Source organism: Galeopterus variegatus, unplaced genomic scaffold (genome assembly GCF_000696425.1).
Source record: "Galeopterus variegatus unplaced genomic scaffold, G_variegatus-3.0.2 Scaffold67, whole genome shotgun sequence".
In the NCBI taxonomy this organism is placed as follows: Eukaryota; Metazoa; Chordata; class Mammalia; order Dermoptera; family Cynocephalidae; genus Galeopterus; species Galeopterus variegatus.
Window position 1 is genome coordinate 535,337 of NW_007726178.1, and position 24,876 is coordinate 560,212.

At 36.6% G+C, this 24,876-nt stretch overlaps 1 protein-coding gene and 1 pseudogene across 1 annotated transcript in view; both read right to left on the reverse strand.

The window, feature by feature from the left end:
• Positions 1-24,876, reverse strand: part of PHTF2 (putative homeodomain transcription factor 2) — a 145,134-nt gene that overhangs the window by 60,758 nt on the left and 59,500 nt on the right. Inside the window, exons 3-5 of the mRNA XM_008577478.1 lie at positions 7,762-7,818; positions 1,544-1,613; positions 809-967 (exon numbers count right to left, since the gene is read on the reverse strand). Coding sequence (XP_008575700.1) covers positions 809-967; positions 1,544-1,613; positions 7,762-7,818 — 286 coding nt within the window. The remainder of the gene's footprint in view (positions 1-808; positions 968-1,543; positions 1,614-7,761; positions 7,819-24,876) is intronic.
• LOC103594263 lies at positions 10,572-11,135 on the reverse strand (annotated as a pseudogene).

Below are 24,876 nucleotides of genomic sequence, written 5' to 3' on the forward strand. Positions count from 1 at the left end.
CTTTGAGCCTGCAGGTCTTTCAGGTCCCAAGTCTATAAGCTAGGCATAAAAATAGTGCCTGTACTTCACTGGGTTGTTGTGAGAATTAGAGAAGAATCTGAGAAAGCACTTAGAAGAGTGCACAGTATATAGAATTTCAATACAAAATGAGGACAGCTCAGATCACAGTGGTAAAAGATACAAAAAATAAAAAATAAACCATACCTAGGAAAAATAAACTTGTGTAGGTTGTATTTTAAAAAAGACTGGTGTGTATGTGTGTGTGGGGGGGTGTGTTTTAAAGAGGATTTCTAATTTTAAAAAATCTTCTCAATTTCTATTTTTCTTTAGCCATCCACAGATTCAAATTTACATATTTATATCAGAAAATAGCTGCTTTGTTTTCTCTAATATTTTTAATACCTACCACTTTTGTCTCATTAACACATTCATACTCACTTCATATTCAGTAGTAGTTAGTATATGTTTTTTTTATTTTTATTTTTTTTTTCCTTTTTGTCTTTTTTTCGTGTCTGGCAACGGATCGCAACCCTCAGTGTCACGCCCATACCGGATCGGGACCGGCAACGGGATCGCAACCCTCGGTGTTGCTCCCACACCTCGCTCAGTTAGTGAGCGGGAACCGGTCTGTATGTGGGATCCAAACCCTCGGCGGGAGCGCCACCGCACTCCCAAGCGGCACACTGTAGCAGTGCACCACCAGGCCGGCCCCATAGTTAGTATATGTTTAAAATAAAACCTTAGTCACTCTAAAATTTAACATCCTGAAAGTTAAAAGCAAAATGCATTTTCCATCATTTAATTATACCTTGAAGAAGATAAAGGACAAGAAGCCAGAAAAAGATGACCTTTGATGTTACTTGTAACCACCACCGGTAGAAAAAGGGAAAAAATACAACTCGAACAATTCCCTTTCTAGTCAGAGCAGTCCAAGGACTTTCAGGCTTTGCCTTAGCAAATGCGGACCCTGAAAAAAGTAAAATAAAATGACAGAGTACATTTATTATCCTTTAATTTCTTTAGAGAAAAAATTTAAATGTTTGAAAAGCAACAACACATACATAATTTTATTCTGTAGTATGCTATGAGTGAGAAATGTCCAATTTGGGGTAGTAGACACTTTAAAAAACACTCTTCATTCTACCATATTAACTCAGGTACTTTGAAAAAAACTCATAATTGAAATAACAGCAGAATTTCTCCCACATATTTTATAAATATAGGACAATATTCAAATACCAATTCCAGTTAGGAATTACAAATTAACACTTTAATTTTCATAAGCAAGTCCTATAATTTGCTAAGCAAATACGAACTGCTATTCTTTTATGCTTATTTCTTGGAATGATCTTTAGTGTCAGGAAAGACTGGTCAACGATATTTAAATTTTTTCATTCTCTTTTTTAAATTCTTTTCCTGCCTTCATTTAGGTTCACAATGTTTTTATTTCCACAAATATATATATATATCTAACCTATCTTGAATTATGTTTCTTCATGGTCAATGTCTATTTATATTAAGCATTTATTTATTCGAGACTCACCTCTCACAAGATCAACATCTATGAGGTCTGGTTTCACATGTGCTGTTTTCTTTGGTTTATTCCTTAACCCCTATAATATATTAAAAGTAGTATTGGAATTCAATATACATACATTTTTTAAAAATCCATAATAGCAGAAAAGAATCAACTTCTAAAGATTTCAATTTAAAATAAATCTTTAAGTAATACACCAGACAAAAATATAACATGTTATACATGTTTGTTACAAAGGGAACATAATTATAGTATTGTAATAAATTTTATTACTTTCCAAAAGAATATATTTGGGAATGTGTGTAACATGCAAAGCCTGTTTATTATTAACAGTAAAATTCTAATACAAAGACTATCACTTCCAAGCAAATTTGGGTGTACAGCCTGAGTGGTGTAGGAGACTGTATTGGCCCCAGAATGGCTTTAAAAGAGTATTGAGGCTTGTTAGAGGAGCAAAGCACAAAGGACACTCAAAGTGTGATAATGGGGGTGTTACTGCACAAAGCAGTAGATCACAGAGCTGAGGACAGATGGTGATGCGCATCTCGGGGATGCCATTATATTCACATGCCAGCCACTAACTTGACCATACCACCACCTCATCCTCTCAGAACTACATAGCATGACCAGAAAAAGGAGGAGAGGAAGACAGTTACTGTGAATTGAATTTGTTTAATCTTGGAATTATGGAACACTTACTAAGATTAAGTTTCTGCCATCAGTGTACAGAGTAGGAGTGGGGGTGGAAATCAAAATTAGTAAAAAAACAAAACAAAACAAACAAACAAACAAACAAACCTATTGAAAAAATACATTACTTTATTCTTAAGACTATTCTTAAGAACTGGAAGATCTTCAGAAGCCAAGTAGTGAGAGATGACACAAGTGTTTAGATAAGATGTTTACTATTGATTCAATTAAACAAGTAACTGCAGCAAATCCTTTCTTTGGTCCTAATCCAAGTAACAATGACCCTATAAAGTAAAAACCTGATTAAGTACCATTTACATCTAAAAGAAGAGGACATTTGAGGTCAGAATTAACTGAAATGTCTACACCAAAAATGAATCCTGACTGCAAAATGCAATTAACCTTTGAACCCCTTCAAATAGTCTGTCCATGTGACATTGCAAACCACCCGGAGATAGAAAAACAATAAGGAAGGAGAAAGAGTCAGGATTGAAGATATGGCAGTGATAATTTTATATACAGTCAATCCTCATATTCTCAGATTCTGTATTCACAAATTTGCCTACTTGCTAAAACTTATTTGTACCCCAAAATCAATACTAGCACTGCTTTGCCCTCATTTGCAGACAGAGTAGCAAAAAAAACGATCACCCAATGTGCACATTGCTAACTGAAGTCAAGTAAGGTTACATTCTGCCTTCTTGTTTGAGCTCTCATTACCGTAAACAAGTGTCCTTTTCACAGTCTATTTAGTGTCATGTTTTTCACATTTCTGTGCTTTTGGGGGGCAATTTTGTTGCGTAAGATGACCCTCAAGCATAGTGTTTAAGTGTTGTCTAGTGTTCCTACGTGCATGAACACTGTGATGTGCCTTATGGAGAAAATGTGTTAGACAACCTCCATTTAGACAGGAGTTATAGAGCTGTTTACCATAAGTTCACTGGTAATGAATCAACAATATACAGTCATGTATTGCCTAATAACAGGGATACATTCTGAGAAATGTTAGGCGATTTCATCGTTCTGCAAAACTGTATTATGAAAGAAAACGGCAATAAATTTTCCTATTATCTACACTGGCCAGTAGTTGCATGAGCCATGGGCCCTCTAGATATGTTACTAAGTCTCTCTGTGCCTCATTTTCCTCATCTGTTAATTGGAGATTTGAATAATACCATCCCCACAAAGTTATTCAATTACAGATAGGGATTGTGCCTGGCACTCAGCAAGCCCTTGGTGACTGTCAGCTGACTGTTATTAACTATTATATTGCTATAGGGATGGGTGGGAATAATTTAAAAAGGCAAGAATTCTAAAATAGAAAACAACCTGTTCACTTGAGGTAAGACCTAAAGTGTCAAATGCTTGCTTTTTATCTTAAACATCTGAGCTACCTTTGGGAGGGTCACCCTGTGGGTAGGCTAGGCACCCCTCCTCAACATATTTTGCAGTATGTTTGTTTACACCAGCATCACCAAAAACATGTGAGTAATGTGTTATATGCTACAACTTATGACAACTATGACATCACTTGGTGAGAGGAATTTTTCAGCTCTGTTACAACCTTACAAGACCACCATCACATATGTGGTTCATCACTGACCAAAATGTTATGCGGTGCATGACTATATGTAAATTGAGGTGTCTTTAAACAGAAACACACATAAAACAAGGTTATATATTGGTCAGCTGACTAAAGTTTTGTGACTAAAAGCTCGCAGGAATCTAACTCTGTATTTCCCCTAGCAGCAATGGTTTAGTATTTGCTAATTCAGTGTTCATGGTGACTTTACAGAACTTAGTTATCATGAATAATGAGAACTGACTGTATCTGTACTTCATTTCTCATTTTGTTGTTGCTATAGAGTGGATAATGGAACAGAAATTATTTACAAGAATTTGCAAATTTGGAAAGGTGATTCTAAAAATACACACATTTAAACAAAATTTCATTAATGAAGCACATATTTTGATTTGATATGAAGTTTACTGCAATGGGATTTTACCTTTATTATTAGTATCAAAAATTTGAAAATGGGAACATATTTTAATTTACTTCTGTCTTTTATAATTCTTTCTTTAACAACTTGAAAATAACCTATAGCCAGTGTTTCCTGACTAATGTGAAGCTTTATTTACTGCTGCATACCTAAAATTTTTATCAAGTTTGTTTTAAAAACTAAAAGTCCTTGTCACAGAAACAGTAAATCGTCTTGACTTAGGTAACTAGGTTGTTTTTCAACATGGGTTATTATACTTGACCTTGTTTATATGTGGCTCATTTCCTATTTTATATTCTATTAAAACATTTATTTTGAGCTATATTGTAGAACCACACAATAACTGCCAATTTTGATAAAACTTCCCCTTCAAGGTAGCCTATCAGAATATTTAAAGGGTTTAAAAAACAAAAACAAAAAAACTTTACTGATAAATCTAATATTAGTACTGCTATTCACAAAAAGGAAAGATATTAGTACCAAGATATGAGTATTCATAAAAACTAATTTTAATTATGTAGATATTTTAAGTTGGAAAACTTTAAATTGGTTTGGAGTAAACTACATTTACTCAAAGTAGCATAGCTTTAAGCACTATGACAGACCTTCAAAAAGTTTAAGTGGACAAACAAAAAATGAAAACAAAGTGTTTTTTAATAAGAATGAGATTTTTAAAACTACTGATTTATGCACAAACTAGAAAGTAAAAACAATCAATCAATACTAATGCAATTAATCCCCAAGAATCAAATGATATATTGTTTATTGAATATACACTTAAATTCTTAGAATACATTCCTATAGGGCAATGACTCAAATAGTATGAAGTTTTGTATTTTTTAAAAACCTCTAAGTACACACATAATGTTGAGCCAAAAAATGAAAAGGGTAGTTTAAGTTTAGAAAATAATTCTGTTCAGTGATCTAGGCTTCCTGTGCATGGAACTACTGTAATTCTTAAGACTTCATCAAAGAACATAAATATCAGTTTCATTTTCTGGACATTCTGTTTAATTCCCTCCCCAACCCGCCCATCCCCTGTTTCTGCTATAATGACTTTATAAGCTTTTTGTTGAAGCTTTAAAAGTCTAGTAGATACTAAAACGGGAAATAAGTCTGCATTTACTTTTAAATTTTGGTCAAAGTGATCAGAAAATGAAGCAAAATTTTTGGCTATAATTTCTAAAATGTTTAAGAAAAAAATAATTTGCAACTTATAAAAGATTTTACACTTTAGCAATATTAACTATGAGTCTTTTGTTTAAAAAATAAACATTTTCCAAGAAATATATTTTCATGCCTCTTTTTGATTTCTTTAGTAGTTGCTCACTGCCTTGGCAATTATGAGAGAATCAATTGCATAGGATGAACTCAACACATTTGGTAGTGTTCTTTAAACAACGGATAGAGTATTTTGGTTTTTTATCAAATATTAATATACCACAGTCATGCACCTCTACCTCCCTTAGAATAAATACAAAATTATTTTACTCTAATTTGCCTCCACTAGAATGTTTAGCAAGAATGGAATGTTAATTTAGGCTTGCTAACAAAATAACCCTTTCAATTCAAAATAACAAGAGCAAGTTTTAATACTGTTTTTAATTCTTCGCTTACTATTAAGAAGTATTATCTTTAAAGAGAGACATATTTCAGAAAGAAGTTATAGGTTGTAACCTTCTCCAAGGTCATCCTGTCAGTGGCAACAAGTAGCAACTAATATAATCCTTACCCTAACCTCTATTTAGGCATTAAAACAGTTCTTTTAAAGAAGAGGAAATTACATAACTATGTAGCAATTTGTGATAAATGGCTTCCAAAAACTAAAAAAAAGTTATGTATATATATTTGAAGTTTTTAAATTTCAAAAAATACCAAAATGTGCCAACTGGTAACATAACCTCTCAAGATATTTAATGTCCCCTGTCCAGTTAGTTAAAGGCTTTCTAACTGTCACATAGAATAAAAGGTGTTAAGGCATCTTACTAGACCTCTCTCTCTGCAGCTCTATTTGCTTGACTATTCTAACTCTTCTTGATACTATCTCCAGACTATTTTCTCATGGATTTCCTACTTCTCTCTCCTTTACTTGCATCTCTTTCTTTGCCTAGCTAATAAATGTTGGTGTTTCCAAATGCTGCATCTTCAGTCCTTTTCTTTCATCATTCAACATAAGTCTATTCACTCTTATGGCTATATGTAATATATACATTTTAACCTGACTTGCGTTTTCCTTTTTAGTTTTACTCCTAACCACCCTTATTTCCTTCCTCCATCTAACCTATTACCAAATCAAACTCCCTAAGGATTCCTGCCTCAGTCATGTTCCTTCCTTCCTTTATGTATATTTTCATATGCTCTTCATCTGTCTAGAATGTCTTCCCCGTTCTCCTCCCCAGTATCTGTCAAACTCAGTTCATGAGCCACTTCCTCTATGAAGTCTTTCCTAAACTCCCCAGGGCTGTCCCCTGTACTCTATAGAGACTTGCATATGACTCTCTTAATCAAATTTCTCTCATTTATAATTATATGTCTCACCTACAAAACTATAATCTATTTCATTTTTCTGTCCCGAAGCATTAATCCTATATTTAACATGTATCACAACTTCATTAAATGTATTAATCCTTCATAAGTTTAAAGATTAAAATTGACAAATGGCAAAGAATCTTGCTCTTTATTATAGATGATTAAGCTGTCTAAACACTGACAGATTTTTTAGACAGATTTTTAAGTAATTATAGACATTGGTTTTCAACCTAATGTAAACCTTTTTGTGCAAAATAGAAAATGTCAAGTAACTAAAGTAACATCCTCTGGGCCCAGATTAAATTTAGCTCATGCAGGAACACACTGATTAGTATCTATGCAAATGAAAGATATAAATCTTTTACCAAAATAGAGTGCTGAGAAACAACAAATTTAGTTTAAAGATAGTTATCATGCTAGCAAGGTAGCCTATGAGAATATCTTATTGGCATATAAGACATGATTATATGTTCAGGAAGAAAATGCCTACTAGAGAAACATTTAATTAATGCTTTCTTTTCCTAAATTCTTTTTTAAAATGACCAACTTTTCAGCGACTCTTTTTGCGTCCAAGTCATTCTGTTAGTAGCACCAAAAAGCAGATCTCAATTAAACAGAGCAGCATTTGCACAGGATCACTCAGACGGGAAAAATCCTGAAACACTTACCAGTTTAATAAACTGTACAGAGCAATGACAGCATCAAAAGGGAGGAAAAGCAAACTAGAAGTATAAGGTGACAAGTGAAAGGGGAAAGAAAGCTGACAAAATAATAACCAGAAATTAAATTTTAAAAGAACAGAAAAGTGCTAAAAAGCAAAAAACCAAAAACACAGAAGATGTGACTATGCCATCATAAGGGTATATCTCTTTATTTAAAATTTTAGATAGAATAAATATTAATTTATACCTTAAAAGCATATAGAAAGATATTAAATAAAATGTGATTAATAATCAATTTATAGAACTATGTTTCAGGATAAACGAAATGAAATAAACTTGTTACCTTGATTTCTCTTTGTTCAACAGATTTTTCCCATATTTGCTGATCATATGCTCCAATCTATGAAAAAAAAAAAAAAAAAGGTAACACTACATTAAATGATCATTACTGGTACATCTTTGCTTGAACAACAAGAAACTCAGCATTCATTCGGCACAGGTTAGATTTAGCTCTGTCTCAAATTTGTGGGATCAATATTGTATTGCAATAACTTTCAAAGTATAATGGCAGAACCAGCAGTTGTTAGTGTCACCTTAGAACTTGTTAGAAATGCAAACTCTCAGTCCCCACCCTACAGTTATTGAATCAGAAATATGGGAGTGGGGCCCAAATATCTGTGTTTTAAAAATCCCTCTAGATGATTCTGATGATTGAAAACCACTGACCTAGGGAATTTCTTATTTAAAATAAACACAATTGCTATAGTTCTTTCTGGTACATTTGAGAAGAAAACCTCCCAAGCGATAAATCCTTTATGGAGTTATTTTTAAATAAGAAAAATACTATAATTATATATAATTAAAATTAATAAACATGTAGACCACAATTACCAAAGTTTAAATTGGAAAATAAACTTGGGAAATGATTAAAGACACAGGGAAAGAATCAAGAAGGAGACTTCCTTATAGCTTCTATGTCTATTACTCTTAGATGCTGGAAAGTTATACCTTCACGAGGGGCAGGATGAATAAACCATTCTTTGCTGTTTCTACCCAAATTCTTTGCTGTTAGTTCCCATTTCCACTTAATTTCCTACATCCAATAGGACACTGAAATGGGTGAACAATGTATAATTACGATGAGATTTTCATTATTTTCACTAATTAAAAATTAGAATCCTAATAAATTAAAAATATTTCAGATAACTACACTAAAGAGACTAGAGACAGACAATCACAAGAGATAGGCAAAGCTATTACAAGGAAATTCAGGAAAGAATATTTTCAGACTCACATCATTTTACCCTAAAGTCCTTTTATCTACACATTATTTTTCAAATATCACTTCAAGAAATGAGAAATCAAGAACACCAGAATGGTTTAAGGAGAGACATGAGACGGAAGAATAAAATAACTTATTAAATAACTCTGTAAGAGTCCTTCATTTCTATTACTCTCTTGTGCATTTTCTTATTCATACTAATTCTTCTGGTCTTGTAATCCTTTTCTCGTTTTCACCACTTTCCTCTGACTCCTTTATTTTAAAAATCATGTTACAAAATAACATACCCTGAAAATTAAAATCTTATAATACCTAGACTGAGCTACCCAGACCAAACAACTTCATGTAACTAAAACTGCCATCAGTCTCTATAAAGCACGATTAAGAAGCCCTAGGTAAGCAACAACCAACAGGTTAGTCCTAATGGTAGAGATAACATACCATGACTAGTTGCCCCTTACCCTCTTAAATTCTGAATTCAATCAAACAATTGTCCTTCTTAAAATTAGAAAATTATGGGGCAGGAATAATTCTGCCCTAACTTGATAATTCAGAAAGTTGGGCTTATTGCAATCAAAATTTATTTTTTAAATATGTAACTATTTCAATGCACTGCATACTTTTTAGTGAACAATAACCAAAACTAAGAGTAGGCGCCAATATATTTTAATGATTATTTTGTTTGTTTTCATATACAAAAGTATGCTTAAGTTCTTTAAAAGGACTGAGTTTTTATTTCAAGGTGACTCAAGAATATGGACATGGAGATACATGCCCTATAATCCTAAAAGCAGGGAGAAAAAAATAAAATAATTCCTATGCAACAGACCAAATCAGAGATGCATGTCAGTCATTTGCATAACTAGGTTCAGTGCAACCCCAGCATGATACTCAATAGCCCCAGGTTTTAAAAGGTACAGAAAGCCTGAGAAACCTTGCAGTGAAGCAGTGGGTAAAAGCAGAAAAGCTCTTTGAAGGCTGAGATACTTTGCTTGTAAATAGCAGAATGTAACCCTAAAAAGAAAGGGTGGGTGGGTGAATATTCCTATAAAAAGCCACAGGATGAAATGGATTGTTTTACTGGAGAGACCATTTTATTCAAAGATTTGATAGGTAAGAGGAAGAATAACTTTTACTGCAATAGTATGCCTTGTAAGGTCTTAATTTTTTTCTAACTAGATAAGTGTCATTTTCAATTATAAGCAATTAAATGTCTCTCTAACTGGAAACATTAATTCTCCTTTGCAGCAGACTTCTTTTGTGTGGAAAACATTACCAGAATGGACCTTTTAGTTACATAAGCAAATGGACTACTTTCTTGGAGAAATCTGTGAGGGTGCTGTTAACGTAAATGGAGGTGCTTCCATAAGATGTTCCAAGTTCTGTTTAGTGATACATATGCCCTTAACAAATTACCCTTACATATGAATTCAGACTGAATCATCTCTGAAAATTGTTTGTTTCTTGATATATGCATTTAGTACATTAGAAGCATCGTGAAATCAGGGTGCTGGCAGGATCCTAGGAGGGAGAGTGAAGGAATTACAGAGACTACTTCTGTCCTAAAGCCTCACTTTATTACACGCCGAAATATGGCAAGACAGTAGATTAGAACACCTGTGGCTGGAGTCAAGCTCTTTCCCTGAAAGAAACATAATCCTATTGTCAATCATCATAGAGCAAGAAAATAAATAATACTTGGACTGGGAAGAGAAGAATCATCTTCTCAACAGTTAGGATCATGGATCAAGAATAATTTGCAGAGTTGTGCTACCAAACTTAAAAAAACAAACAACTCAATGGGTTTTCCAAAGTTTCTCTTTTTTTAGTTTTCAAACGATCCTTTATCAAAATATTTTCCTTTGTACTTCTTAACTAGCTGAGCACTCCACTGCACCACTGTTTATGTCATCTAGATGTCATGAGGGTGGCAGCCATCAACATTGCAACCCACACACTAGGCAGTCCCCAGGATATCTTTAATGGTTCCAGAGAGTATTCCGGCTAAAGGTCTGTGCCACATCTGTTGGGCAAAGCTGACAATCTCATCAAAAATGATATTTACATGGTGTTTAATGTTTCTATGTTTCTTTCTGTCTCTTGGTGGCTCCCAGGGGATTTTGATGATCAAGGCAGAGGCAGAAGGTACCATCTCAATCTGGGCCTGGCTGTTCTGAATGGTCAGTTTCATTGTAATCCTCAGACCCTTCCAGTCACCAGTTAGTTGCCTCGACGATGTCATGAAGAACCTTTTTTGGAGACAGACCCAGGGGGCTGATCTTGGGGGCCAGGGCAGATATTGCACTGACTTCACCACCTCTGCACTTCAGGTACACAACTTTGATCTCATTGGGGTCAAACTTAGGCGTCATAGTGGAGACAGCTGGTATCACATGAACCCAGATTCGGGACGACCTAAGAAAGTTGAACCTTGGCCTCCTAGCTGAAAGCCAAAAGCTTCCCAAAGTTTCTATTGTACCTCTGACACACAAATACTTGGCAGACTTGACTAGTCACATAAATTTGACAGCTGGTTCTTATTTGTATTTCTTATACATAAAATTAAATCACAAGGCCAAGTTCAATTATAGCTCTCTATGAAAAGTCAGGAAGAAAATAACCACATTATTTTTTAAATACCATACAAAATATTAAAAGAAGCTCAGTAGTCTCTTGCTCAGCCCATTCTCGCCATGTGACACCCTGGTTGCCTGGGACCCTGTAGAGTTCCCTCCAAGAAGAAGGCCCTCACCAGATGTGTTCCCTGGACCATGGACTTCCCAGCCTCCAAAACTGTTTAGGCGCACACCCAGGTAAGCTAGGGAAGCCAGCCCGGGGGTCCTGGGAGATAGGGGCCATGGGCCCTAGCCCTGCCCCTGCTGCCATGAGCAAGGGCAGCCAGCGCGACACCCTGGGGGCCCTGGGAGACCTGGCTGTGGACCCTAACCCCACCCCTGCCACCACCATCACTGCACATTCAGGCCAGCAATGGAGCCAGCCCAATGACCGGGATCCTGAGAGACAGGGGCTGGGACAGCCCCACTCCCACCCACAACCTATTAGATCCTAGAAGATACTTATTAACCAGGTGTATTTCTTTGGCTGTGTGACTCATCTGCTCCTTTCCTTCACCAAATTTCAGCTTAGATTTTTCTAATTCATTTTTAAGAGTTCTTTTTGCAATAAGGATATTAATCTTTGTGTGTTTAAAAAAAAAACAACTAAAGAATAGAATAATGGTTACCAGAGTCTGGGAGGTGTGGGGATGGGGGTGGGGAAGATAAAGGGTGAACTAATGGAGACAAAATTATGCTGTCTATCCTAAATGAATATTGTGCAAGATATGCATGTATTGAAACAACACACTGTACACCCCAAAATAAATATAAATAAAATTGATTTAAAGAAAAAAGAAGCAGCTCAGTAGTAACATTTGTTTTACAGAATAGAAATTTTAATCAGATAATATGTCTTCAATTGACAAGAAAATACTATGGAATATTTTGGCTACCTCCACATTTTAGCTACCTCCTAACTCTTCTTCCCTGCCCCTCTTCCAGTGCCTCCAGTGTTACAGTGTTTAGAAATGTGCCTAACATTCTATGGGAACAAATGGATACATACTCAAAAAATGCTTTGCTGGTAGATACTTAGAAATGAAAATACCAAAGTAAGTAATATATAAGTAGTTTTATAGATATCCAACTATATTCTTCATAAATTATTACCTGTTTCAAGGAGGGGAAAATGCTGTTTCCTTTATATTGTAAGAGGAGATTCTGAAATCCTGATTTACACTTTGTAACTAATAGTTTTGTACCTGGTCATTCTCTGGTATCTGATAGGTAAGCAATTTTATCAGTGCTCTTGTTTTAAGCCTGTCTTACCCAACTAGAGCTGACCAACAGTAGGCTTTTTCTATTCCTGGTCCCAGATGACCAAACATTTTGCCCTCTACAGATTCATCCCATACTTTATACAACATGTCTGACAATCCTATACTGATCTCTTATAATCCTCCTCATAATGACAGCAAGAACAATTCTAAATTTTCTTCCCACAAGCTTTAATTCCTAATTACTATGAACATCACCAACTCCTGGCAGAATGTCTAGCCAACTACTTCCCTAAGAATATTGAAGCCACTGATAAAAATGTCATTTCTGTCTCATCCATCTCTAGTATCTGTTTCTTTACCTAATTTATTTTTCCTTTCTTCTTATCTGTATAAACAAACTTTGAGCCATTATAGAGGTCACCATTGATAAAAAAAAAACAAACCAAACTAAAATCTAGGGAGCAGCATCCTGAAAGCAGTTAAGAAGAATAAAATCAAAAAGAGAGAAAGAAAAAAAAGAAATAAGAAATTGAGATAGTAGAATTTAGTAATATCAAGCAGATCAAAACTAAATGAATACTCTAGATGCTTTATGACCTACTGAAGACTGTTATAAAAGGAAAATGAACACGATATAAATTTGAAGTTAATGTAGCTAATATGCTACATTACATGTATGCAAATACAGAGAGCAGATATTTAGGACACATGAAAACCATTAATAGAGATTACCTCAGAAGTATGGTAGAAAATAGCGCTTCTCCTTTCTGCTTAATATTTTCTGATACTGTGTTACTTTTCTCCTCACAGTGGATATATACAGGATATAAACCAAGATTCTAAACAGGTCTGTTAGACTCCAAAGTAATTTGAACTAGGCATCTAAGAAACTAAATATGTTTCATAGTCCTATCACCGAATAGTCACTTTATAGGAAATCATCTACCTCCTCCTACCATCATTCTAATTTTGTATCTTTCTATACACTGAAACAAATGAAATGGGGAAGGGGAAGAAGAGGGGAGGCCAAAGAAGGGGAGATGGAAAAGGGGAAGACTGGGAAGAAAAGGGATGAGGAAGGGGGAGGATTGATAGGTAGAGAAAAAGATTGCCTTTGTCTCGGTATCTGCCAAGGTCAGCTCTGGCTCCTAAGAAAAATATTTGTAATGAATATGATGGTATCAAAAGTACAAATATTAAAATTTAAGATAATTAGATGGTGAAATGGGAAACATGTATCACTTAGGAATTCTAGAAAATAACTATCTTTAAAAAACAATTCAAAAAGCTACTCTTAAGCAATCTGATTACCCCATAAGTCATCACATTCACAATATCAGTGGCTCAGGTATCAAGAGGCTAAAGACTTGTCTTTCTTCAAAAAGGTATTTATCAATAGTTTAACTAGATTAAGAGCTTATGTAAAGATTAAGAGTTTATAAGTAAACATAAGCAAGGCAAATGAAGCCCCAGATTTGCAAACATATTTTAAGCACCTAGTTTCCTTAATGAACAGACATATACTACTATATGTCAAAGTCCTAATTTTTCCTATCACTACCATGATTACTTTCATTTTTCTGTATCTCATTTAAGAAACTATGAAAAGCAAGCTATTAATTCTCACAAACATCAAATGTCATACAAAAACATAACACAGAGCCCAAATCCATTCCTAGCTGGCCCGCTCAACAAATATCAGAGGCCAATCATGTGCCAGGACAAATGCAGACTAACTTTGTTAGCAAGAGTGTGCCTGTTAAAAGGATGACAGGAGGGGCTGGCCAGTTAGCTTAGTTGAGAGCACAGCCTTGTAACACGAGGGTCATGGGTTCAGATCCCCCTACCGGCCAGCCACTAAAAATAAAATAAAAGGATGAAAAGAATACCCTCAAGGCAAGAGGTTTAAAGAATCTCTCAAGACAAAATCTACTTTGAGGGGGGAGAAAAAAGGAAAAGTAAATGAAGAAAGTGCATGTGCCCTTGGTGACCATTTCAATCTCTAAAAATTGATATTAAAAATATACTATTTTCTCTGTGACTACGATTTTGTACATGCATCATCAACTATAAGATCTTAACAGGCAAAGATCATGTTCTTTTTATACCATATTTTAGTGGTTTAATAGCTGTATAACCAAAGATAATTAATTTTTATCTTTGAGTTTTCTTATAAAAATAAAAGTTATCAATCAGGAAAATACACTTTGTCGTATTTAGAGTGCTGGGTTTTTAACCCTTTGTTTTCCCCACTGCCTTAGTCAATTAGCTCTTAATGTTTGCTGACAGGAGTGGAAAAGACCCCAGACTATGCAAGCGATCTGTATTTTCATCCTATCTCTACCACAACTAGCCTAATAGACTTGCAAGTTACTTAACCTCTGAGCCTCTGTAAAATGTGGAGAACACAACATATTTCACAGAACTAAAATATGAAAAGACAGTGTCTGGTGTATAGTTGGTGCACTATAAAAATAACAGTTCTTTTTTTTCTTGGCAAATCTATCTAGTCCTCAAATACCTCATTTTTAAACTGATAGATCTAAACCATATTTAAATTAACTATGATGATACTTATACTCACTAATGATGATCTGCACAGCCATAGAGAGTTTTTTTTACATATTAGTATGGGAAAAAAAAAAGACTCAATGCTACTATGAAAGCAGGTAGAAGCAATAAGGGTGGCTAGAAATGTCTGGGAAGAAGGTACAAAGAAAAAACAGAGGTGTGTAGATAAATGTCTTTTTCCTAATAACTATTATAATATTTTTGGTCATTGCTTACAATTTACAAATGAAACCAGGACTGTCAGCATCCAAAATCTCATTTGCTCAGACACCTAAAATATATGGCTTGCAGTACCGTAATGATTTATCTACAAATTTGATTTTTTAAAAAAGAGAGAATATTGAAGAGTTAAGCAATATAACAAAGTTGAAGTTACTGAACAAAATAGTGAATATGAGAATAAAATACTAATCACTAATGAAAGAAAATTTATACCTATAATCCCCAGAAGTATGTTGTCATGGTGGACATTCCAAAATTATTCCCAGTACTTCTGTTCATATTGCTAACACATATGGAAGAAACCCTTAAAACTATTAGGATGATTGACAACCTTCAGATAAACCTCTACCCAGTCGAAACTAATTATCATCCTGTTTTAGAAAACTTTTAATTTCAAAGTAAAGTTTTCAATACTTTGAATATCAGATAGGTTTTCACTGTTTTTTGCTCATAGCTACTGCCTCTCAAATTTGTCTACTGAGCACCTAGGAATATCTGAGTCCTATAACTGCTCTTAAAAAGCCTTGTTTCTAAACTATCCTGTTGAATAGCAACTACTGTTACTATTCCATTTATATGCTACCCTATACCTTTCTTTTGTTTTTTAATAATGTCCTATTTTAACCAACATATTGTTCAATTTTTCTTTTCTTTTCTTTTTGTCTTTTTTACTGACCGGTAACGGGATCGCAACCCTCGGTGTCGCGCCTGTACCGGGGACCGGCAACGGGATCGCAACCCTCAGTGTTGCGCCCACACCGCACTCAGCCAGTGAGCGGGAACCGGTCTCCACATGGGATCCAAACCCTCGGCGGGAGCGCCGCCGCGCTCCCAAGCGGCACACTCTCCAGTGCGCCACCAGGCTGGCCCTATTGTTCAATTTTTCTGATTGCCCATTACACACACACACACACACACACACACACACACACACACCCTAAAGAAGTCAAGGTTTGTTGACATGAGACACTCAGGTAACTTTAAATGATGATCAAATGAGAAAGTTGAATCACTTAATTATACAATACAAACTATAAATGATGATATCAGACAAAAAGGTATGAGCTGAGAAAATGTCAAAGCTAGTAACTCTTTCAAATGCATAAAAATGACCAAATTGTCTTACCAAACCTCTGACTCTTCTGAATCAATCTTTTCTTAAAACTCTAAAAAACATGAGAGGACAAACTAAGGAAGCCTTTTAGCCAAAGAAGAAAACAGATTTCTAGAATTCATTCAAATTTAAAATATATATCTAGTTAGCCTCTTACATTTGTATCAAAATGCCCAAGTTTGAAAATACATTCTCATCTGCAGATACCAAAATCTAGCTAATTTCAAAGATCTCATTCATTATCAGTAATTAAAGCTAAAGCTACTTTAAATCTTCCTACCATCATCTAAAACCATACCCTCCCCTGCATTAACCCTAAGAATAGAATAGTGTATTACAGACTACATACGTATAATCAAATCATGAATCATGACCAAGTTCCTATTGCCTAGGGAAAGCCAGTTAATGATATAGTAAAATACTGACTTAAGTTTAGAAAAAAGACTTGAAGAGTATTCTTTAATTCAATGAAGAGAAATGCTTATGGTGGAATTTGCCTCTAAGAAGTTACAAATCAAAAAAAAAAAAAAAATTCAAGAAGTTAGCCATAATTCAAAGCAGAATCGAGTAAATACTATGGACATCAGTGAGAGACAGTCTGAATGGAACGGTATTTGTGAGGTAAAATGTACAGTAGGAAATTTACTGGATATGGGGCTCTGAGAAAGAAATGAAGATGACAATTACTACTTTAATTACCTGGGACTGCACTAGTATCATTAACCATGGCAAAGAATAAAAGCAGGTTTGAAAAAGCTGTTATAGACAGCCAGGAATTACGGCTAGAGTTCAAGAGATTTGGGAAGGTACAAAATCTGGAACTCGGCAGCATAAACTAGGTGTTTGGATGTGACATGGTCAATTTGATCACCTAGGGAAATTGAATAGATTAAAGAGACCAAGAACAACATATTAAGAAGGATAAATATTCAAATGGAGGACAGAAGAATCAAAGTCAGGTAAGGAGACTTAGCAAAATTAGCCAGATAGGTAGGAAAAGAATTGGGACAATATATTATCTATAATAAAAGCCTAACTAGGGTAATGTTTCAAGAAAGAAGGTAAAGTAAGGAGAGCTAAAAATACTGAAACATTTTGAAGTGGTTACAGCAGTTAAATACATTAATGTCAAATAATCTTAATCTCCTTTAAATAGTAAGCAAAGTCATTAGATGAGATTTAGAAGCTGCGGAGTTTGAAGAATGAGGGACAATAAAGAAGGTAAAAAAACCAAAACTTAGGGCCGGCCCGGTGGTGCACTGCTACAGTGCGCCGCTTGGGAGCACAGCAGCGCTCCCACCGAGGGTTCGGATCCCACATACAGACCGGCCGCTCACTGGCTGAGCGAGGTGCGGGCGCAACACTGAGGGTTGCGATCCCATTGCCGGTCCTGGTCCGGTACGGGCACGACACTGAGGGTTGCGATCCGTTGCCGGTCACGAAAAAAGACAAAAAGGACAAAAAAAAAAAAAAAACTTAGTGAGATAGTATATATTGTCAACTAGAAAGTGATTAGGGGTAGAAGGAAGACAGATGCAGCTGAGCTGGTATCAGAAGCAGTCAAATCAGTTAGGTGTTTGTATTTTTTCTTTTACCACCAAGGCTCAACAGTCCAGGATCAGGAGTAGAATTTAAATATCCACCACACCCAACCACCAAATAGCTACTATATGCCAGGCATGATGCTATGCATTTGACAAGGTCCTTCATTTATTCTTTATAGCTTTCTCTTTTCCTCATGCTTTTCCTGAACAATTCAGTGCTAAAGCCATTAGATGGCACAGAGCCATGAGGACCCAAAGCACGGTGCGAGAGCCACAGTGGAGAGAGCCTGATACATGGGGGTAGCCAGGCCTGGTGTATCAGTCCATGCGAGATATGGAGGGGGATCCCATGGGGTGAGAGGAGTCAAAGACTGAGCGGTGTGAAGATGACCACATGCAAGCATGATCCAGCACAGGATGTAAGAAATCCTGGTATGGGGTGCTGAAGCCCAAGAAAGATGAAGAGACGCTAGGATAAAAAGCTTGAATTAGATGAAAACAGAATCCACATAAAGAACGGGATGGCAGCTGAGATGGGAGACTGGTTACATATGTGAAGACTGATGTCTCAAAAGCCTGAAAAGGCTGCTCTCTATTTACTCAGAAATCTCTGTCTATAAAGCTAATAAAGATATAAGTTCAACAACTTATACATACTATTTGTAAATAGGGGAATGGTTTAATAAACAGATTATGGCATATTCATATAATATTATAGACATTAAAATTATGTTTTTAAAGAATATTTAGTGATGTGAGAAAGTACTTTTCGTAATGTTACATGAAAACAGGAGAATATAAAAATAAAATATGATACTAATTTTGTTGGGGGAAAGTCACAATGTTAGCAGTAGGGCAATTGTATGATTTTAATTTTTATTACACTTACCTGCATTTTCCACTTTTCCTATGATAAATATATATTACTTTTACAATTATGATAAAAACAACATTAAAAACATCAAGAGAAAATGGACGCTAATATCCTTGAGTAGCAATCAAGTGTTAGGCACTTGGTGATTTTAATACATTTTCTCACAGAAAAGTACGGTGAGTAGAGGGAGGCAAGTCATTGAGAAAGTGACTGTCACTGCTCAAGATCAACTTAATGAAGTCTCGTGAAAATAAATGAAGTTTTTCCTATAAGATATATAATAGAAACTTCCAGCTAAGAAGTTTGTTTGTTTGTTTGTCTGATTTATTGATTGATTGATTGGTTGATTGATTGCTTGCTTGCTGCCGGTATAGGGATTGAAGCCCAGACCTTGGCATTATTAGTGCCATGCTCTAACCAACTGAGCTAACTGGCTGGCAGAAGTTGTACTTTAATAACGAAACTGTCAGAAATTCTAGTACTATAGAAGGGCAAACAGATACATATATACATCCTAGGACATCAGGAAAAAAATGAGTAAAAGAACCAAAATACACCAATTGCCCAAGAAAACAACATTCTATAGGGGATTCTTGTGACAGAAGGGTAACTTAAATTGCATTAGGTGGTGATGGAAAGAACTCAATATGTAAACTCCTGGTTTACACAGGAAAGGGAAGGAATGGAAGGAAGAGAACCTGGCAAACAGCTTTGCGGTGGAACTGGGAGAACTCCAAGTTCAGGAAGAAGCCAAGGAGAGAAAGCCATCATCCCCAGCTCTTTTAGCCTCTGTAGCAATGAGCAGGGGTTGGCTGTAGGAGAAGCAGCAGCAGCCATGAACAGTCTCATCTGATTCCTCCCTACTGTTTCCCTTCAGTCCTCAAAAGAGATTAACCCTCAGAGCTACTGACACTTACTAGAGTGCTTTCAGGGGTCCATCAAATGCCAAGCCACCATCTTCAATATTTAAACATTTAAGGAGCTAAATCTTTAATTTAAAGCAGTATCTAGTTGATTCAACATCCATCTCTTTACACTTAAGTCAGTAAACCAATCATTAAGCATAAAGGACTGAAGTCCTGCTATACTTGGAGAGGGACTCCCAACCACCCTGCCTGTGTTATTTGATCCTTCCTGCATATCCACCTCCCCCACAATGATCTAAAGTCAGACATCTGACTCGAGCTGAGCCAATCAGATTCTCTCTCCTTTTCAAACATCAGATGAACAGGAGAAACATAGAGACAGAAAGCTAACAGAAAGGAATAAAGTTAACATTAACAGAGCCCAAGAGAAAAGTGTCTGGAAATTCTGCCCCTGAGTGACCAAACACAGCCCTGGTCTGCCTTCCCTTCCCATGTTTTGGCTGTCTGCTGTTGGCACAGTTTACACGTGTAGTGAAAAAGTAGAAGCAAAACACAGTCGCGTTTTTTCCTGGCCCAACTTTAATGAGAACGTTGCTGTTAATGCAAACTAACACCACTCTGCATAATTTACAAAGATTGTTTATTTTCCAACTTGCTGGTACACGGCAGTATGTTCTGAGTGGATTTATTGATCAAGATACTGACTGATTAATAAACTTTCCTCAAAAGTCATCTTAGCAAAGATAATTTAACTTCTGCTTTTCTATTTAATCTAACCTTGGATCATGAATTGTGAAGACCCTGCCAACGAGGAACGAAAAGATGATTAGTTACTTTTATTAATCACAGGAAAATAGTTCAAATGTACCTTATTTTATCAATCAAACAGAGGGGCAAAACACTTTATCCAGAGTAAATTCTAAAGTTGTATTTAACAAACCTCTAACATTACTTCCCAAGTGTTAAAAGCTTTGAGAGCCAAATCCATAAAATTGAATATTACTCAATTAATGATTATTTGCATTTTTCAATAAATGTTACTTAAATTACTACAGACTGGAAATTATTGAAAATTATTTAAAATAAATTATTTAAAATATCTAAAAAAGGTTGACTTCTTTAGCTTCTAAACCAGAGAAACACAGTGAAAGATGGAATATAAACTTTACTTTGTCTTCATTTTACCACTAACAGTGTCACTCATATTTTATATATCAAACTTAAGGGGAAAGAAACTCCAAAAAACATGAACTTCATCTGCCCACCTAGTCCAAGAAAAGGTATTCATCAGCACTGATCATAATTCTCTTAGCCAAACATGCATTTATAAAAATTGCATTTGATCAGTTAAATAACACTGACCAAAATCAACCTAGTCAGTAAATGTACAAGACTTCTAATAGATGAAACAAATACATTTAAGTTAAAATAATAGTTGTATTAATATGCAATAACTGCTGCTACCATTTACTGAGCATTTGCTGTTCCCCGATAGAAGTCCAGGCAGGGAATGAGACACAGAGGACAAGTTTAATGCCACTACTCACAACCACCTGAGAGCCCAGCCAAGTTGAGGGAAAAGGTCAGTAATATGCCAAGCAGAATTGATTCTGCTCCTGTTACAAGTAAATAATCTCTTTTCCTTTTGACTTCACCTGAAAAGACCTACATTTAAAACACAATTCAAAGACTTTATTTCTCAGACCTCACAGAGGGGAGTCAACATCTTTAAGGAAACCATTACTTATCATAGTAAATAAGATCATGCCAGTTTAAGTCTATTCCAGGACTTCCAACGCTATAGGAATTTCAAACTAAAATTATAATATCCAAAATAAAGAACCAGTTAAAAGAAACAGCAATGCAAATTAAAACTACAAAGAGATACCACTTCATACCCTCTAGAATGGCTATAATCAAAAAGACAGACAATCTTAAGTGTTGTTGAGGATATGAAGAAACTGAAAACCACATACAATGCTGGTGGGAATGTAAAATGAAGCAGCCACTTTGGAAAACAGTTTGGTAGTCATGACCTGGTAATTACACTCCTAGCTATCTACCCAAGAAAAATGAAAACATATGTCCATACAAAATTGGTACATGGGGGCTGTCCGGTTAGCTCACTAAGTTAGAGCATGGTCCTCATAACATCAAGGTCAAGGGTTCGAATCCCCTTACCAGCCAGCTGCCAAAAAACCCACAAAAAACCAAAAAAGAAACAAAGATTTGTACATGAATGTTTATACCACAATTACTCAAAATTGTCAAAAAGTGGAAATAATCAAAATGTCCATGAACTGTGACTGGATAAACAAAATGTGGTACATTTATATAGTGGGATTCTGCTCACAATAAAAAGGAACAAGGTACTCACACACGCTATAACATGGATGAGTCTCAAAAACATCATGCTAAGTAAAGAAGCCAGACACAAAAGACCACATGCTATATCATACCATTTATATAAAATGTACAAAAGAGGCAAATCTATACAGACAAAAAGTAGATTAGAGGGTGCCTGGTGGGGTCGGGTGGGTGAGAATCAGGAGTGACTACAAATGAATACAAAGTTTCTTTTTGGAGTGATGGAAATGTTCTGAAATTAGATTGTGGTGGTGGTTATACAACTATATAAACCTACTAAGAATTCCTGAATTATATAATTAAAACATAAATTTTATCACAAGTAAGTTATACATTAATAAAGCTGTTTTTTTAAAAAAAGAAAAAGCTATATTTTTGCAAGAGTTCTTTAAATAAGACACCGTGACAAGATGTAGAGCTAGGGCTAGGGTCTAGAGCTCACTGACCCTAGCCGTAGCTCTACAATTGGCATAGTCGGCAGGATTCTGAGCAGGTAGGGAGCCAAAAGCCCTTGGGAGAAGGAGGAAATGTGGCTACTTTTGAATATGTTGTGCCCTGTGGCCACTTTCCTGTTGACCAGGATCTGGTTGCTGCTCACTATACTGCAAGGCAGCATAGACCAGGCACTACAGTGGAAAACCCCTTGGGAGGGGGAGGAAATGTGGCTGTCCGTGGGCATGTGGCGTCTGGTGGCCATGTTTCTGCTGACCGGAGCCTAGCTACTGCTCACTATGCTGACTGATCAAGATTTGAAGAAGAAAGCAGAGTTGTTGAAAGCGTGGATAAATGTCCTGCAGGATGATGTGCAGCAACTAGTTACTCCTGCTTCTCACACCAGGGAAGACAACAAACCCGGTGGTGAGTTGGGGGAGACCATGCATCTCCAGGAACAACCTGTAATGCATCAGAAAGTAAAACGCAAGCAGCCTATGGGACTGGGCAGACAACAAGTGGGCAATCCACATGTGACCCAATTCACCACCTATGTTCCATATACCCAGGTTGAATTAGTGGACTTGGGGAGACAGTTCCAGCAGAAACAGGGGGAGGCCCTGGCTGCTTAGCTGCTGCAGTTATCGGACCTAGGGGTGGATAGTGTGGTATGCTCTGGTGAGAAGATGGAAAAATTGGCCTCCATCACCATGCACCTGTCCCTGAGGCAGCAGCTACAGAATAGCTGCAGATATGCACAAGGGCCAGGTAATCACTCCTTAATGGAATGGGTGAATGCAGCTGCCCGAACCATGTGGGCAAATGCTGGAGAACTGCCCAAAATTGTTAGTAAATGGCAAACGTACGCTGAGCTGGTCCCAATAATTCAGGAGCTGGGGATGCAGCAGTCCATGTTTAACGTGAACACCATGGCCCGGATGATGAAAATTTTACAGGCAGCATGAGAGACAAAGTGCTACAAAATGCCCTGTCAGCGTCCTTTGGGTCACTGATGGCCATACTGGCTCCATACATTGGTCATCCTATACATGAAGTAATGACCATGATAGCCAGCTTGGGTGAAGTAGAGGATAGGAGACCAGCAAAAGAGGTCCGAAAGGTGGCTAAGACCAACCCCCCAAGAAATGCTCAGGATTTTATCCCAAAGCAACCAAGCAAGACTAGCTATAAGCAAATGTGGCTTGACTTGCTTGCAGCAGGGGTTGATAATAAGAAAACTGACCGGCAACCAAATGTGATTCTATTTGCCTTGTGGCAGCAACTGCACCCTGAACAGTGTTTCTCTAAATGTCCGGAAACAGGTAGCAAGGTACACTCAGTGGATTTAAAGGACTTTTTGGTTGCTCCCGAGGAGGCGGATGAAATGTTCAATTTTGAATAGGGAGCAGGCCAAGGTACTCGTCTTTTGGGGGCAGGCAAGGACTGGAGGCCTCATGCTGAATTAATAATGATAAAGCTGATGCACTGGCTAAAGTAAGGTGGCTGGAGAGAGCTCCAGCAGCTAATGTAGCTGGGTGGCTACACTGGAGAATGCAGCATGCTGGCTGCAAGACCGGGTGGTTGATGGCTCCTCTCTGGATGCCACATAAACCCGAGAAAAAATGCCTCTGATGAGCAAATGTGCTCCTGATGAGCAGACGGGTGCCCCGATGGTCAGATAACTCATGTGAGAGTGCCCCTGACACAGTGGCAGGTGGATCTTGTGGGACCACTGCCAAAGTCAGAGGGTTACTGGTCTTCTGTTTGTATGGCCAATTATTAGTTCCCCTATACTGTTACATGTAGAACCTACAGATCCAACAGTGTTAGTGGATAAAGTATGGTATCATAAACCAGGTAAGATACTTATTCCTACAACCATCCTTTCTCAGGATGGCAAACTGGCATGTATCTTACCAGAGGGGCGAGAACTTCCCCTATTGGTAACAATAACTCTTCTATCTTTTCACCCACAGTGTTCTGGCTGCAGGCACCACACCAGAGTAAACTGGGTACATACATACTTTCGTGTGACCAATGTGTTGACCTACTGAATATGCATTGAACTTCCCATCATTATGACTACAGGATTCCCATGGAAAATCACACCAATGATGACTACTAACCAGACATGTGTGGCTAATAGTCGAAAGGAGAGAACTACAGGATAAGCCTTAAGGACAAGCCTTAAGGGCATACTGAACAGACAATACGTTATATGAATGTAAGGGTCATTTATCCTTACTAAGGGAACATTGCGGAAGATTCTGAATGCATAGATTGTACGGTGAGGGACCCTGAAGGGGTGGACTGTGAGGAAAATAGAGTAGTTTAGTCAGGCCCTCTCA